The sequence below is a fragment of the Barbatula barbatula genome, assembly GCF_947034865.1.
Source record: "Barbatula barbatula genome assembly, chromosome: 21".
Taxonomy (NCBI): Eukaryota; Metazoa; Chordata; class Actinopteri; order Cypriniformes; family Nemacheilidae; genus Barbatula; species Barbatula barbatula.
The window spans coordinates 13486420-13504728 of record NC_136784.1 but is presented as its reverse complement, the minus strand read 5'-3'; the positions used below and the strand labels follow the sequence as shown (position 1 = coordinate 13504728).

At 38.7% G+C, this 18309-nt stretch overlaps 1 protein-coding gene across 2 annotated transcripts; it reads right to left on the bottom strand.

Moving 5' to 3' along the window:
- Window positions 1-1114: 1114 nt before the first annotated feature.
- On the bottom strand, window positions 1115-15522 carry kpna6 (karyopherin alpha 6 (importin alpha 7)). 2 transcript variants are annotated; one of them, XM_079484368.1, is made up of 14 exons: window positions 15327-15522; window positions 12150-12286; window positions 10743-10838; window positions 10429-10528; window positions 10248-10342; window positions 9862-9993; window positions 8608-8696; window positions 8115-8214; window positions 7691-7854; window positions 7484-7562; window positions 7248-7373; window positions 6966-7093; window positions 5441-5619; window positions 1115-4932 (listed from the first exon to the last, which is right to left on the bottom strand). In XM_079484368.1, exons 1-14 carry the CDS (start codon window positions 15328-15330, stop codon window positions 4745-4747), a joined length of 1617 nt encoding a protein of 538 aa, XP_079340494.1. In that variant the 5' UTR covers window positions 15331-15522; the 3' UTR covers window positions 1115-4744. The 2 variants fall into 2 exon arrangements, with proteins under 2 accessions (XP_079340494.1, XP_079340495.1); XM_079484369.1 differs by having other exon boundaries at window positions 12150-12283; window positions 15327-15518.
- Between the last annotated feature and the right edge of the window lie 2787 nt (window positions 15523-18309).

The window sequence follows — 18309 nt, the reverse complement described above, 5'->3', positions numbered from 1 at the left end:
AAATATTTTATTTTATATTAGGCTATTTGTATGAAATTAAATTAAAACGAGTCAACAGTTATAGATTCTTTGAGTTCTAGTGGAAGTTAAGTTTGGGCCACGTAACGTTTATGTTTGGGATTGCTGCGATATGTAGGCCTACATTTTGTCTGATAACGATAACCGATGTTTCTTTAACATTGGACGTCTATCCAAATATGAATTTAAAATTCACTAAGACTGAAACAAAAGCCAAAAAGTGGACAACTGCTTTTATTTGAAAACTTTCAATGAAGAAAACCAGGTTATCATGTACCAAGGCTACTTTACACTAGAAACCGATTCGTTAACTTTGAAACTTTTCTGGTATATTTTTATTTAACAAACAAATTATAGATGTTCTTCCAGAACAACCCCCAAAAATGTTCTTGATAGCCACATGTCTCAAAACAAAAAGCATTCAGACAGCAGTCGGATTCAAATCAAATACGATAACAAAAAATGACCATTTATCGTATGTCGTTGCAGCTAAAATGTCTATAAAATTACGTATTATAATAATTGCGTATTTGAAGAGCGCAACTTTTGGCCTTAGAGCCATTAAATGTGTTTTTATATTTACATTGTCATTTAGCAGACACTTTAATCCAAAACGACTTACAAAGAGGTCGGGGAGCAATTTGCGATATGTCATAAAAGAGCAATAGTACATTTGATGCTAATACAAAGTTACTAGTTTCAACAAAAGCTAGACCACTACCTGTTGAAAGGGTTAGTGTATTCACAGAAGAGGTGTGTTTTAAGTAGTTTTTTGAAGGTTGTGAGAGATGTGGTTGACCGGACCGCATTGGGAAGAATGTTCCACCAGGAAGGAGTTGGGAAGGAGAACGAGCGGGAAAGGGATTTAATGCCCTTGTGAGAAGACATTACAAGACGCAGCTGGTTTGCTGAACGCAGGGTTCTTGATGGGGTGTAGGAGGGTGTGAAAGTATGCCGGCGCAGATCCAGTGATAGTCCTGTTTTGCCAAATTACTCATCATAGAATTATGGAATTAGGAGAGAAATTATGCTTTCATTACATTCCTTCCCCTCCTGAAGAGACAGAAAACGTACAGAAGAAAGCTCATAAACCATACATTCTTTAATATTTTTATTTGTATCTGGACAAAAAATTCGTCAACATTTGTTCAGAATTGTTAATGTATATGTTTGTGTGACATGTTCCGTTTGTATGTCCATCACCATTCATATCGTCGGTAAAGTCAAGTCAGTCACAGTATAAGATGGGCAATTGTAGGTAGAGGAGGAAAGAAGATTTAAATATAAATACATTTACAAGGAACAAAATTACCAAACCAGGATACAATATCCACCTGGGCAAGTAATGTATGAAAAGTACTCAACAAACATGTAGCCTTGTAAACATAAGTGAGTCAGCATTACTAGACACAGCCAATCATTACGCATTGGCTTTAGATTTGGAAGAGACAAAAAGTCTCAAGAATTCAACATCTACAAGATCAAGGACGGAAGACCATAAAGACCCAATTCAACTTATTTGTGGCCTTTTTGTAAATATGTCGTGTTCTGCACTTCTCAGAAGTTATTTTCAACGAGTAAAGAACAGTGCTAGGACTGCCACTAAATTGTGCCAATGTAGCAATGTAACCATAAATTTCTAGTTTAAATGTAATTCACAGAGGTACACAGATTGTTTGACACCCAGATTTGTTTCAAACTTGGCTTTGAGAACAAAAGGTCTGCAAAAAAGGCCTGAACGGATTTCGATTGTTGTTGTGCTACGATTATTCACAGAGGGGAGCCAGACTTGGAACAGCATGGCTGGGTCTACATGGCGAGCAAGAGAGCTCATAAAGGGGAGCGAAACAGAGCCACATACACGCAAAAAAAAACCTATGCAATGCAAATTGCAAACTATGGAGCTCTTCCTTCAATCATATGTATCCTCAGTTCCTCTGTACCAACAGAACTATTTTCAAAAGAGTACACATGTTAAGCAAACAATACACACGGAAACAATATTTCAATTTTGCATTGGACTTGTTAAAAGTATGAATTAGTCCAGCACAATAAATTCGGCATTGTTATCATACCTTTATCTTGAATTTACCAATTTGGTGTACAAATAGCAGGCCGTCACATCTTTAGTGAAACTGTGGCAGACAACATAACCTCTAATTTATAAGATAAGAAAATAGAGCAGCAATATTTGCACAAAACATGTGCACATTCAAGTAAATAAAAAAGTAAATAAATCAAAGACAGATCGATACGCATCAGCCTCTTGTCTTTGTTGGTCTGATTGGCACTTTTGTGAATAGGAGTGCATTTCCGTTAAGAGTTAATTTCTTTGCTTTTGAACTTGATACAAACCCACAGAGTGGTCTTACAGACCATTATACATATTTTTTTAGTTTTTAGAGCATAGTTTTCTTTCTCCTCAGTCTTATTTTTTTGTTTCTCTGGTGTGTACAATGCCAGACTGTGGCATCCTTGTTCTAAGATGGATTTCCTGTAAACGCAGCAAACGTCATCAAGTAAATCAGAACTTGGACATGAACAGAAACAGAACCCTGTATGGAGAACACCTTGATACTGCTTTTGAAGTACATATCAGATCGTAGAGAGGTATTTTCAAAACGCTTACAATTTCGAAAATGTTCTCAAAGTTCTGATGAGGAACTGCATTTTACAAAAAAAAAACTTCTTTCAAAGACCTGCACCAAAACAAGAAACGAACTCCTCTGAAGAACAGATGCCAGCTGCCAGAACAACGTTATCTACACTGCCTCTATCTCCTCATGCATCACCCATCAGTCATAGTCTCACTATGTTCTCGTTGGGACAGGCCCCTCCCATTTTAAATAAGCCCCACCCATTTACTCAGAGAAGCACCTTTCAGTCGGTGTATTGTGGAGGTAGAGTGAAAATGATTCCATAATTCCATTTGAAGTTTACTCATGGTTTTAAATTTCCTCAGAGACCACAAATGTTTTAGGAAGAGAGAGGTTTGTAGTCAAACTTTTCTAGCCCTCCTTCTAAAACCTGAAGTCATTATTCAGTGCCGCATCAAGCCTTTCCTCAGGGAAATTAATCCAGACAACTTAACTTTTAAATTTAGGCTTTTAGTGCATGTAGTCAAAGTGCCAAAAGGTAGAACAAGCTAACATCAACATTTCTGTGTATGAAAGCTGCAAACGTAAGAATAATCAGAGAATATGAAAGTCATTTTCCCCTTGCCGTTATGCTCTGTACGTGTACATGTTCATGAAGTGTATGCTGGTTTTGTGTGTACAACGTGTGTGCAAATATAACTTTTACATTTCATTTTGTTGCCCATATAATTTCTTATTATTTAAATATGCATTCCTTGCCATACCTACAGCACCTGCAAAACTACAGAATCCAGAACTACTCGACTACATCGTTAATGGCAAATAAGAACTAGCATACTGTTGAATTAAAGCAAAAGATATGGCAAGGGATACCAATAGAACACCATGCAAAATCCTAACATGCACATACCGAGGGCTGAACAACCATCTGACACTACCAGAACGCCCCACCAATAGCAATATGCTCCAACAAATGACGATAATGAAAGAAAAAGTCCAAGAGCAGAATTAAGACCATCGTGTGCAGCTCTCGGCCCTCAGATATGTCCAGATCACATTTCAAAATTAAAGCCTTTAGAATAGTTGTAATAAATTTTTTTGTTATTTATAACACTGCACACCACCAACATTCTACAACTATTTTTTTCACTTCTGCTGGTAGAAAACTGGGCATTATCTTCACTACATAGGCCCTGTTAAAGGGATAATTCACCCAAAAATGTAAATTATGTCAGCCTTGTGTTGTTCAAAACTTGTATGATTTTGAAGACATGGTCTCAAAAATGTTTTTTTTGTCCATACAATAGAAGTCAATTGCGTTGAGTGTTGTTCTTCAAATATCTTTTGCGTTCTGCAGAAGAAAGGTGTGGAATGACATGATGGTGAATGTTTAAATAATTTTAATTTTTGGGTGAACTCTCTCTTTAAGGATCAACGTTTGGTACGGTGATTTAATGTTAGGACATTACTGTACTAACTACATGGATTATTTTAACACAACCCACCACCACGTCAAAAAGATTCCCAGCATGGTCTGAAAGGATTTTGTCAATGAATACCAATAAGCGAAATGAAACTGCATGAGAAAACCTTTGAAGAGTCCTCAACCAAAAACAACAGCCTTAGAGTTCCGCCCATTAAGCATAAGCATGTATATCAAACACAACCAGGCCTATTTAATCACCAGGATAGGAATAGTGAACAAAAAGAATGAACAACTACAACTCAACACTCGATGAAAATGATGAAACCAGAATCAAATGAACCAAACCAGGATCAAAAGAATGAAAGATTTTCTGATATAGATTGGATGACTAAACAACGCTCTTATCTTTCAGAAAAACCGAAGCATACTCCCTCTAAAAATAAAAGACACAGCGCCGCGTATTCTACCTGAGGGGATGGTTATTTAGCTGCATCATCGAGTTGGGAACGAAAAAGAAAATCCAGCACATGAAGCTGTGTGTGAGGAGGCAGTTACTCTGCGCGAAACACCTCAGTGTTTACATTATATCAGTCTGGGTCGCGATTTCATTCGCTTGGATGTTAACCGGTGCGCCATGCATTTCAAGACTGATATGGAGTGCGGGGAAAGGTCAGGGGGTGGTTTGGAGGAGTCTGATGGTGGGTTATAGCTGGAAGCCCTCCATGGGAGCTTCCTGCTGTGGAAACATGAACTGCTGTTGGTTCTCGTCCACCTGTGGAGCCAGATTGGCATCTTCCTCCTCGACTCCAAAATAGTGCTCAATGAGGTCAAAGGCTTTCTGGTAGATCTCCTGATTCTCGTGACTCTGTAAGAACTCAATTTTGTCCAACCCTGGCAGAGGAGAAGTCACAAAAAGAGTTTATTAGGTACCTAAAATGACTTTATTAATTTTATCAATAGAATTTAAGGGATGTTCACCCAAATATGACAACGCGCTCAAGTTGTTCCAAACCTTTATACAATTCTTTGTTTGGTTGAACACAAAGAAATATATTTGGAAGAATGTTAGCAACTGAGATTTCTGGGGCACCATTGAATAGTACATATTATTACCAAACTACCATTGTATACAATACGTATATTTTTTGTTCTGTTGCACACAAAAGATGATATTTTGAAGAATTTAGCAAAACAAACAGTTCTGGGTCACCTTTTCTATGGTAGTCTATGGTGCCCCAGAAATCTCAATAAAGAAATGTTTTCAGGTTTGCAACAACTTGAGGGTGAGTACATGACAGCATTTTCACTTTAGGATGAAGTATCCCTTTAACATTGGCTTGTCAAACTGTTCACATGAATGAGTCCACGAAAAATCTATGTATTTGGAGGATAATGTTACCGTAGGCCTCCTCGATGAGACTGCAGTACGGGTTGAGGCCGCTGCCGTTCTGTTTGGCCTCCTGATCGCCCAGTCTGAGGATGTTCTCCAGACCATTCAGAGACACCAGCACGATTTTAGAGTCCATGACCGTGAGGAGATCACAAAGAGGCTTAATGCAGCCCAAATTTACTAGATACCTATAGAGAAAAGACAGTGAATGCCAAATTTGTATCATAGCAAGCCAGACAATGTTTTTGAGCAAAATACCTGATCATGTGACAATAACTCTAGAATAGCATTAAAATGATGTTTTGACAAGGCTGATATATATGCAAATACGCATTACGACCCAAGCCTTTTAAGGAATACTTCAGCTAAATAATGGCAATAATGTCATAATTGATAATTCTTTCTCCCTCTTGGCATCTTAAACACGTGTGACTTACTTTCTTATGCAAAACACAAATAAAGAGATTTTGAAGAGGGTCCCCCTTGACTTCTACTGTATGGACACAAACAACCAATGCAAGTCAGTGGATTCCAACGGTTTTCTGTTACCAACATTTTTCCAAATCTTATTTTGTGTGCTGCAGAATAAAGAAAGCAGTTTTAAAATAAGACGAAGGGTAAATAATGTCCAAATTTGTTCATTTTTTGGTGAACTATTCTATTAACTACAGCCAAACCAAACAGCTGGATCGATGCCTGGACCAAAGAACATTGTCCAATTGGCTGGTTTTCACCAATAACGGTTTCCTGTTAAATCTCACTAAAATGGCAAGCGGTCATGAAAACAATAAGTGCTCTTGTTGAAGTAATCAGTCAAGCTGATTGGTGTAATGAAGCACTGCACTGGCACCGGCAGCGGAAACATGCTATTAGTGCACTTCTGGTCAAAACTGAAGCTGTAATAAACACGGAGCACGCTGCTGCTTTCAGACTAAGCGACCTCATTAGACAGCATGGAGACGTTTCTGAGAAAGCTGGACCGCACTCTAATTCAATCTGGATAAACAGCAGAAGTGGGCCCGGGAGAACAAGGCTGCATCTCTAAGATTAGCACTTGCACCATGGCGAGCCAAAATCCATTCTAGAAGACCCGACGCGGCCAGACAGTGATTGTGGTAATGCTTTAAATAGGCTCTCATGACAAACTTATGACAGAGCTACCTGCAGACAATTTATAGACTTGACTCATCTGAATTATATCTCAATGAGTGTGCAGTTTGTTTCCATGTCGACGTACAAAAATGACAATTCTTGCATTATTAACTCACGCTCTTATTTTTCCAAACTTGTATGACTTTCTTGCTTCTGAAGAAAACAAAAGAAGATATTTTGAAGAAGGTTGGTGCCCCAACAACATTGGCCCCCACTGACTTCTATTTTACGGACACGAAACCACTGAGACGCATCTCAAATTTTCTTTTGTGCTCCACTGAAGAAAGACTAATATACAGATTTTTACTTTGTGAACTATTCCTTTAAGATATTAAGATGGTTCCCACCATATGACCCCTTGCACCTTACACCAGAGGCTCACCTGATCTGCTCGGGCGTACCACCCGATGTGGCATTGGTGATCGCCCACGCCGCCTCCTTCCTGGTGCGGAACTCTGCTTTCTGTAGGATCTCTATCAGCACAGGGAAGATGTTTGCGTCTATTACCGCCTAAAGGGCAGGAAAAAAACAGAAGATGAAATCCAAAAATAACCCCCAAGTACACATTTGTCAGTGTCAGGGTGCAGTCGTGACCCTGCCGTGCATGATAAACAAGCCGAACCCTGCCATGGGAAGCAGATGTGGAGTGTGAGTCGGGGCGCACCTGAATCTGGCCTCTGTTTCCTGCTGTAATGTTGGAGATGGTCCAGCAGGCCTCTTTTCTGATGGACTCCTTGGCACTGCTGAGCAGGTGAAGCAGGCAAGGGAGAGCTGAGCAGTTCAACACCACCTGCAGTGAGGCCAGAGAGACTGAGCGTGAGGGAGAGTAGAAAGAAGACCATCCGTCTCCCGAACCTAAAGCTGGAGATCATGAAACATGAAGAACAGAACAACACACACCTGGGTCTGAATATCATCTCCTGTCACAATGTTTCCAACAGCCCTCAGAGCGGGAGAGGCCACCTTGTAATCCGAGTGCCTGAGGGAACAAATAGAAGTCATCAGCTAACCCTACAAGTTCAACGTATACAACCACAAACAAGGTTAGAGAGTGTACTGATATAGATTTAGCAAATTGCAATCTCTGATTTTCTTAGGCAGACTTACATGAGAAGTTCCACCAGCCTCCTGCAAACTCCTGAATCAATAACTGCCTGGATTTTTTCATTAGGTCCATCTGAGAGATAGGACAGAGCCCAACATGCATCAGCCAGCAGGTCTGGGTCGCTGCTGAACAACAGACGGGACAGCACAGGCAAGCACGGGGACACCTACAGGTGTAAAAGATAATGAACGATTTGTTTTAATACGAGGTGACAGGTTAAGAGAAGGGGCATAATTTCATTTAAAGCAATAAATGTGTGCTGCTATTGTGACACACTGATGCCGAAACCTAAATTAGATGCGTTTAAACAGGCATAATCAGACTCTGTTTGCATGTATCTGTTTGCCAGTACATTACGACTGAGAAAACGTCAGCTGCATACGAGTGTTGTCAAGGGATAGGGAAAAAACCCAGGCGAACACAGACCTTCTCAAAGTCTGGAGCTGGACTCTTGCCTCTGCAGAGGTTGGACAATGCCCACACAGCATTCCTAGTCATTGTGAGACGGGTGGATCTGGTTAGCAGCCTGAGGAAAACAATAAGCAGCATTTTTAAGAAAACATATCTATCATTGCAGTGAAGTTAACATGCTTTGCCACGTTAAACAAAACTTGACAGAATACCTCATTCTGATTGGTTAATCGTGACTTTGCATGCGCAAATGAATACAAATGAACTGTAGAGTTCAACCTAGTTCTTGCATAGCTGTGTTGTGACTCATACTATGCTAGACAACGTACAAACACGCTTTTCAAACACGGGTCAAAGGTACCCCAGAACTGTTTGCCTTCCTAAATTCTTAAATTTTGTCCGTTTGAATCACCCTACGCAAGTTTATATAGCGATAATGACAATAAATGCATATTATATTTTACTTCTTACTTACGCCATGTCTGATGTGGATTAAATGAGTACTTACATTAGTAGAGGTGTAAGGATATTACAGTTTAACACATAATCTCTGCACACAGCACTGTCTCCGGCAATGTTTCCTAAAGCCCAAACAGCCTGTGACATAAAGAGTGATGCAATAGGTCAGTACATATACTCACTCAGAACAGACTATTAATATTATAGAAATAAGAAGGGCTGCACAAAAAGGTGAAATGCAATAAGTATTAGCAGTTACATCTAACGCTGGATTCACACGCTTATCAACGCTTCTCATTTACTTTAAATGGATTGTTTGAGACCGCACAGACGTGATGCGTACAACAGCACATGCGCGAGAAAAGTGCACTAGTCCACTAAGGGTCAATACACACACAGAAAGTGTGCAGTGCGCCGTTGTCGAAGAAGAACAATACAAAACCAACACGCTGAAACCAACAGCAGCAAGCTAAGAAGCTTATATTATGCTTATGCATTCTTCTATATATATGCACAGTATTCTTACATATTTATAATTCAATTGACTGATTATCAATCTGTCTATCTATTTCGCAAGAATTTTTGTGTACACTGCTGAATAACTAAAATATAGATAACATATAATAGAAAATATATAGAAACAATATACAATTAATAAATGTCAAAAGTGACAGCTTAGAAAATTGTATTGCATTAAAAATGTGTACATTTTTTAATTACAAATAAAAATTGAATCGAAAACAGCCGCTCAGAATTGATTCATGGAATCGATTCCCAAACTAGGAATTGGAATAAAAAAATCTGAATTGAACAGCCCTAAACATGAAGCGGCATGAAACGAAGCGTGATTGGTTGGTTGACCTGTCAGTCAAAATGGCCTCTTGGATGTGCACTAAACTTCAAGTGGCACAGGTTTCCAGACCGTCAGTATGAATCTGCTGCTCGACTTAATCATATGAAATGCATAAATAATGTTTGCACAGGTGGTAGTTTTAAAGAAGGACTATATTTGCCGATTCAAGTCATATTTGTAACTTTTTTTAAATATTGTGAATAAAGCTGTACCGAAATTAAGCATTTTAGGCCTTATAAATCACAAAACAAAATCGCTGCAAAATCCTGTGGGGACAACAATATAAATACACAATATACGTTTCATATCTTTTCTTTATAAAGAAAGCATTATTACAACAACTACAACTGAATAGCCATGTTTTACTGATGCAATACATAAAAAAATATATCAATCATTATATGAATATGTGATATTTTTGCAACTTGATAAATTCTTTCATGTGTGTACCTGTTCCTGAACATCTTCAAACTCCGAGTCGAGGAGCTCGATAAACACAGGAACCGCACCGGCCTCGATAACAAACTTTGTCTGCTGAGATGTCCCAGATGCGATGTTGGTCAGTGCCCAAGCAGCCTCGAACTGAGGAGATACACACTTTCAATGACCCTTGTTCTCTTCAATACCTCCAAAACGTTACATCTAATAAAAATAAGTCGGAGTTGTGCTTGTGCATACAAAACAAGCCGCCAAGATGCTAGTGTTTTGGGTTGTTGCTACTAGGTTTGTTGCAAAGTGAATATTTTGAGTTTACACTTCAGGATAGGGAGTTGTTCTTAGCAAATTATATCATTTTATTTGATGCAACGGTGTTGAAAACTGCAATAAAATCTCACCTGTAATGTGCAATTGGTACTTTTCTGAAGGAACTCGACAAATCTGTTCACAACCCCTGGTGTGTTGATCACTTCATCAATAGGTGGATTAGGTTCTGCACAACACAAGGGTGAAGTTAAAACTCAAGATTCAAGGATTTGAAACATTGTTGAAGTCCAGACAAGTGTTTTCCACAGATACCTTTCGAAAGCAGTTTTCTGAACCTTTGTGTTGTGACCAGCTGCATTTCAGGATCTTCTGAGAAAAGCATTTCAACCATATCCCTTGTAATTACCCCATCCTACAAACACACAAGAACACAGTTTGCAAACTAGGTCTGGATCAATGAGCTGAATTTGTTTCAAGTCAGGATTTGCACCTCTTAGAGCTCAAAATCAATAAGTACTTACTGAATTAAGGAGTCATTATATACTAATAATAATAGCCCCAGAGTTACCTTAGTCTGTGACTAATACAATGAGAGAAAGCGAACTATGCCATTGGTTTGAACTTACTCCAGCTGTGGTGGAAGTGACATCAGAGTCCATGAGAGGACTGTCGATCATTCCCCCTTCTTCACCAAGTAGCTCCACATTTCTCCTCTTAAACAGCTGCCAAAAGAGTTTAAGAATGAAATCAAAGGTAGCATTTTTTATCTGGCTTTCCCTGACAGCGCAGGACCAACAAGACTTGATCATTTTCACAAAACTTTGATGGCCCCCAGCATATTTTCTTCTCTGAATACATAATAAAAACCATAGCTTCTGCTTTGAAGAAATGTATTTGTTCTGAACTTTGTCCAGACTTAATTTTTTGTGTTTGAAATTAATGCTCTGATACTTCATCAAAATTCTTTATTTTTATCCTTTATTATGTCTCGTTTCAAACAAATAGTCCAATAATCCCAAAAATGTTTATTTAATGACATCATATTTTTCCCAATAGTTCCCATTATTTCCTTCTACTTTTTTGACATATACTGTTTATATATATTATTTGGTCTTGTGATAATACCATCCACCCAGAAAAGAAAAACATTAGAACCACTACATTCATAAGCAGCTTTCAAAAAACGTTCTCATGTTCGTATCAAACTCTTATAATGGCACTTTTCTTATCGATGTTTTACTATAGTTAAAGAAAAAAATTATTTATAAATTTGATTCAATTCCATTTCAAATATTTTTTTATTTAACCCATTGTACAATGTTGCATTAAATAAATGCATTAATGAATTAAATGAAAAAAGGTAGAAATGACAGGTACAGAAAACAATACAATACGTGGTATAATTGCAAAACAAACAAACCTTTCCTGAGACTAAAGAACAAGTAGCCTGGGAATATAAGAGATGGAAGGCATATTGATGGTAGCGAATGAACTTTATATGGCGAGCGAGGAGGGTGAATACGTTAAATTGCTTTGATTCCTCCTCATCCTCACGGCATTCTTTCCTCGTATCTTAGGGGATGGCCCAAAGAGACAAGGAAAGAAATGAGGATGCACAAATAAGAATACCCTGGGGTGCTTCTCAATTCTTATATGACAGGGAAGTGTTGTGTCATCATGAACAACAGAAAATCTTGTCAATGTCTGAAAAGAGTTAAATGCCACACATGGTGTACTTGACATTTACATTTAAGCATTTGGCAGATGCTTTTATCCAAAGCGACTCACTTTGCATTACACTAAACATTTGTTTCTAAGTATGTGCAATCCCCTGGGATCGAACCAACGACCTTGGCATTGCCAGTGCCATGCTCTAACCACCAAGCTACAAGAAAGTTGAACTGACAACAGTTAACACAGATGAAAATGACTGAAATAAGCTAATTAAAATTTTTATTTTGAAATAAGAAGCCCATAAGCGCGCAAAAGAACAGGTGTAAGTGTAGAGCTGAAACAACCAAATGTAAAGTCACCTGTTGCTCTCGTTTCTGTTTCCTCAACTGAACCCCTTCCTCCTCTCTCCTCCGACGCATCTCCTCCAGGTTGAGCGCTTTGTTCTTGTAGCGGTTCATCCTGAAATTATCCTTCGCAGGACTCGCTGAGGGCTCTGCTGTGCAGGACACACCAGAAACTGGTCAAACATCAAATGTGTGATAAACTTTAAACTATACTGTTTCGGTTAGCCGTGTTGCTGAAATAGCCTGCGAAGTTTGTCTTCATACTTCAGGCTATGTATATACAGTGCATTGTGTAAGTATGCAAATCAGGATGCAGAGTTAGTGTGATACAGTCAATAAAATGTTAAAAGTACATTCCCCTGTCAATGATCTACTAATAAGTGCGAGACCTGCACAACCTGTCAGGTGTGGACAAAGAACATATGGGAAATTTGTTTACTCGGTGCAATCTGCTAGAGCAGACATCGTGCCCATGAACGAGAAGAAAATTAATGTTGTCGCACGTAGCTTATTACACCCTTCAAAACGAAACAATGAAAGGAGGAGAAATTGTTTAAGCAATCTCAGCAGCTATCTCCATGTTCATTATTCACTCCGGTCAGTTTGTGCTGAGCACGGTGCACTTGCACCGAGCCATCGGGAGTTAGTTAGCAAAACCACTTTTATTGAGGGGGTCTGAACACTGTTTGCATGAGCAAGCAGCGAAAGTGGCCTGTCTCAGCATTTGCATGGCTTGGGTGTAGAGGAGACTACAAACGATGACTGGCTAAATCTACCGAACGCACAGCAGGGCGCAAACGCATAAAGCACCTCGGTGCACAACTGCTGATCTTGGATCGGTCATCTTTTCATCTGTATAATCATATTCTTATGGAGAAGCTAAATGAAAAGAAATGACCCCAAATCAGCACATGCACCATGCAGAGGTGCCTCCATGACCTTAAATCTGTAAAGTTCTGCCGTTTTGGAGAAAAATACTTTTTGGAAGTTCGAGGTGCTGATAACAAATCGGTTTGTCTTAATCTTTCATCAAATGTTTTGATGTTGCACATCAAAAGTTGTCACAATACCTCAGAAACATCATGGCGGTAATGATTTTAGACATAAAATGCATAATTTAGTAACATAAAAATGATAATTAAGATAGTTATGATCTTGCACAGAGTAATTGTAACTTCAGGATGAATTCATTTTGTAATTGTTTATAGATTTAAATTAAAACTTTCTGGTAAAAAGCAAGATTTTCAACTAGATATTCTCAAATCATTTTTTTTTATCAAAACATGCAATGGTATTGACATTTTTAGACCGTAAATGATGGTAATGAGATTTTTAAGGTCCCGTTTTATAAAAAGAGTTAAAAATAGCTTCAAACAAGTCAGACCTTTTAAAAAGAGAAAAAATAATCGTGTTTGACATCGAGGATTTTGTGAGGATCACCAAATATGGTTCATGCATCAGTTCTAAAGAACAAGGACATCAAAATGACTCGGTTTTACAAATTTAGATAGGATGATAAGCAGGCTGTAGCTCTACACCAGTTCAAGTGCTCCATTACTGACATAGTTCCCCATCACATGGGTCTCACAAATAGCAGTGTGGGCTGTGCCCGCTGCACAAACTATTTTAAAGAACCGTGTTTGCTATGGCTTAAAGACACAGCGCTTGGCAGTGGAGATCGTTCTGTAACCTGCCTTGAACTTGACAAGGAGTTTTAATGGAATTTAAATCTGTAACTTTTCGGTAAAAATTCAAGATTGACAAAAATCGATACACGTGAGCGATAACACAAATTTAGTATTCGAAACTGTATCCTTATCTTTTTCGAATTAGCAATGGTAAGGTTATAATAAAGCAATTGAGTAACATCCATGCTTTTTGCCATGAGATTGCAAGTGAAAGGCAAAAAGCATGGCTTGCACTGCAGCAGCATAAAAAAAAACTTGGAACAACTTGAGCAGTTTGAGCAATCTGAGAACAAACTGAGCAGATGGTATTAAAGATTTTATTCAATCACTTCAATATCAAAAGAAAGATGAGAAATGCCATTTTATAGGAAAACATGTGAAAGTGAGGTCTAAACAGACCACTGGCTGCCAGGCGGCTAAGGTCAGCTTACTCAGATTGCAAACTAAAATGCCAATGGGTGTGGAAAACCTCCCAACTAGAATCTAAAACGCTGCCAAATCTCATATGAATTTGAATTGTGATGATTCTTTGAAATAGTACAAGACAAGGAAGAGCCATAGCAGCATCAGCAAGACATCTGAGCTCACCATCATCCCCGTCCCATCCTCTTCCTCCCCTCAAAACATCCCACTTCGGCATCATCATTTATAACTTATGTAACAGGACATGTTTTATGACACACAAAATGGTTTAGAACAATACAGAGGGCGCATTCCATTACTTTTTAACTAAACTTCAATAATTGTATAGTTTAACAATGAGCTTTTTGGGTCGACAAAACGAAGCAAGCAAACTAGCAGACAGAAACTCAAGCCGCCTGTCTCTCAAGACCTAGTTTACTAGACCAGTGGTTCTCAAACTGGGGGCCCCAAGATGGATCCATTAAGGGAATTTAGAAATGTATCATACATGTTATGCAATCAAACATCAAAAGAATAAGCTCACCAACCAGACGAATGGATATTCGAGCATTGTATAACTGAACATCTTTTTGATTTAATACAAATTCTAAGTTTAAGATTACGAATCTGTATTTGGGGCCACAAAGCGATGCCCCCCACACAAATGGGGCCTTCCAACGAAAAAGTTTGAGAACCACTGAACTAGATGATCAAAAACGCTGTCTAGATAGTCAGCTCAATAGGTCTCAGTGTGTAATGTATGGGATTTCCTGATAAGCACCAGTGTTAACTCTAATATGGCACGATTTTATAACCACTGACTGCAACATGACCGAGCGTTTACAACGGAGCAACGCCTCAAACACATCTTCGATCTCCGGCAAACACAAATTAACCAAACAGAAACTTGTTTGAAGATACAATGTTTGCCTTCGGGTTCATTGGAAAGGATTTAACGACAGCAGATCAGTATGCTAAGCTAACTGGCCGTTTACACTCATGGCTTAACTGACATGATGTAGCTCATCTCGGGTTTTTAACTCTATAATAACGCGAACAACAGAATGAACGCGATAAAAATCAGCAAAGGTTGGGTACTTACCCATCGTGATTTCTTTACCGATATACGCGTTGAACGCTGGTTTCAAAGCTGAAATCTCAACGCTCTTGCCTCCCCGAGAATTTGCTCCTCACAAACAATATGTCGGCGAGCTACGGCGAGCCAAAGGAGACAAAACTAAGGACAGCGTTTCTAATTTGTTTCCTACGACACGAGCGAGCGCTTCAGCTGTCTGTCTGTGTGGAATAAAGGCAATTGACTTAAATTAAAACTTTGAAAACCTTTCGCTTCGTTGAAATCAGTGAAAATATGGCCCTAAAAATGATTGGAAAAACCTGAACTAAATGAAAATGGAAATGTTGCCTTTTCAACTGAAAAAAGGGGAAAGCTCGCGTGTTAAAATAATAAACAAAACCTACAATTAATGAATATCACATAGCAACATATTTGTTTTTAACATGACAAAAGCATAGGCCAAGCAAAAATAGTTTTTGCGAAAATGCTGCTAATAGTATTAAAATACAATGTTATTCTTTTTTTGTTTATTTTTATTATAGGCCACCCTTTATTTAACCAGGGAAGAAAATCACATGAGTATATACATATAAATAAATACAAAACGTTACGAAATATAAATAAAAAACAAATAAATAAACATAGTCAAGTCAAGTCAACTTTATTTATATTGCGCTTTTTACATTTGTCATTGTTACAAAGCAGCTGTACAAGAAAACATTGACTATGAGCAAAACATATTAGGTTATGCAAGTTTAAATATATTCCTATTGATCCTTTCATAAAGGCAAATTTTTGCTCCACATCATGTATGGATAATGCAATAATATTAAAATAATATTAAAATTCCTTCCTTCCTTCCTTCCTTCCTTCCTTCCTTCCTTCCTTCCTTCCTTCCTTCCTTCCTTCCTTCCTTCCTTCCTTCCTTCCTTCCTTCCTTCCTTCCTTCCTTCCTTCCTTCCTTCCTTCCTTCCTTCCTTCCTTCCTTCCTTCCTTCCTTCCTTCCTTCCTTCCGTCCGTCCTTCCGTCCTTCCTTCCTTCCTTCCTTCCTTCCTTCCTTCCTTCCTTCCTTCCTTCCTTTCTGTCTTTCTTTCTTTCTTTCTTTCTTTCAATGGGCATTCTAAATGTGGCAATATGTGGAGCTTGGGATGGATAGTCTTTGCAGTCTCGTGGCTCCATTAATGCGCTCCGCTCGGCACAAATTGAATGTGACGCAATAGCAGAGTGTGCTGCACCTGCACTCAATTCTCCGCGAGCAGGTAGCGATAAATTACAGTACAGCTCCTGACGGCACTGCATTCGATGAACACTTGGGGGCAACGTTGGATTAACTCAGTGAGCCCCAGAGGAGACTCAGGCCATGCCGAGATTTGATCAGCCTGAGATGCTGACACACCTTGGCTTCGTTTGGCCACGTGAAATAATGAATTGCATAAGGTCTTTAGCTATGCAACATTACCACTACTGCTGACCTCAGTTGGGGGTTAAAATTTTCAAGCTTTTCTTTAGGACCACCATACCCACTCAAGTTTAAAAGAATGGGGAAATAATACAGGGTCATTTATCAGTGCCAGGTTTCAAAAGGTGGATCGTGACCCAAAGAAAGAAATTCCTGTATCTGGCATAAGCAATATGTTTCACAGCTCTGCAACAGCTGGTTTACTGAAAAAAATTTTCTGGGGCACTTTCTATACGGCAGTACTAATTGGAATTATAACAGATTTGATCAATCGTCTCTCTTGTGTTCTAATAAGAGAGTATGTATTCCCATATCCATTATACCAAAGTAAAACTTCAATATTTTCAAATATATTATTTACACATTTTAACCTGGCAGTAGTCTCATTCTTTGAATCAATAACAAGTCCTAGTGGCTACAGTCTTACACACAAGTATTTACACTTGACAGTACTGAAGTTGCTTTAAGCGTTACGGAACAAACTAGTAATTAAGATTAAAGAAAGATTAAGTTCCCTTCAAACCGCCTTTAATTATACCATGCTGGCTGTTCTCATTTTATATTATATACGCATCTTTGCTGATGAAAAGCAACCTCAAAGACCACACAGATAGCTTGTTAATGTTGCCAAATCAAGCCTTCAATGCATCATTTGCAAAATAACTAGATAACTATCAAAAACACTTTGGAAGAAACGTCAGTGAACGCGCTTCCTAATTTGCTGATTCAATTATACAGCATATGCTAATGACCAGCCTGTAACATATTCAAGAACGAGGGCTGACTGCTTGTCAAACACACATCTATATCTGGATCCCCTGCAAGCAGAGCTTTGGGTGTTACTAATAAAAAGAGATCTGGATAGGAGAAGAGGGAGGTGCAGCTACTGAAAAAGAGTTGTGTGGGCACGGAGACAGTGATACGTCTTATTAATAAACCATAAAATTAAATTCACACTGTTCCTCATCCTCCACCTCCCTCTTTATCTAGCTCTCTTCATGTGGAGCCAGCAAGGTGTCTCGAGAGATAGCAGACTGTAAGCCTATATAGTTGTGAAATTGCAGAGAGAGGGAGTCCAGCTGTGTGAGAAATGACAAAGGGATCGTGCCAGTTTTGCTAGTTATAAGCGTCACAACCACCAGGACTGATATGACATGAGCTGTCATATTGAGTGACAGTCTTTGATACTGTAGTGTGTTTTCAGCTGAACTCAACAACTCCAAATATAACTTTTCAAGTATCTATTGCAACTCCAAAGTTTGGAGTGTTTTTTACGGGATTATATACAAATATTTCCATGAAAACATTCAAATTGCATATTCATTCTTTTTTTGATAAACGCTTGGTGACTTTCTATTTTACTGCCGGTGGTTTAAATGCATGAGGGAAGAAAACGTTCTCATCGGGCTAAGACGTAATGCATCTGTCTGACCTGGTGAGCATTTACATAAATTGCGTGCTATGAAGTAAGATTGGAAAACACACAGAAACTCTGATCAATGCACAACGATTTTTGTACACACATAAGTGATTAATGCAAACGTAACATGA

What these genes read in the sequence shown, in the direction of transcription:
- kpna6 (XM_079484368.1), bottom strand. An exon ending in TCACTTCCACCACAGCTGGA is followed by an intron (nt 10,529 to 10,742) that starts GTAAGTTCAAAC and finishes GTGTGTTTGTAG; the next exon opens with GATGGGGTAATTACAAGGGA. An exon ending in GAGATGATATTCAGACCCAG is followed by an intron (nt 7,374 to 7,483) that starts GTGTGTGTTGTT and finishes GCCTCACTGCAG; the next exon opens with GTGGTGTTGAACTGCTCAGC.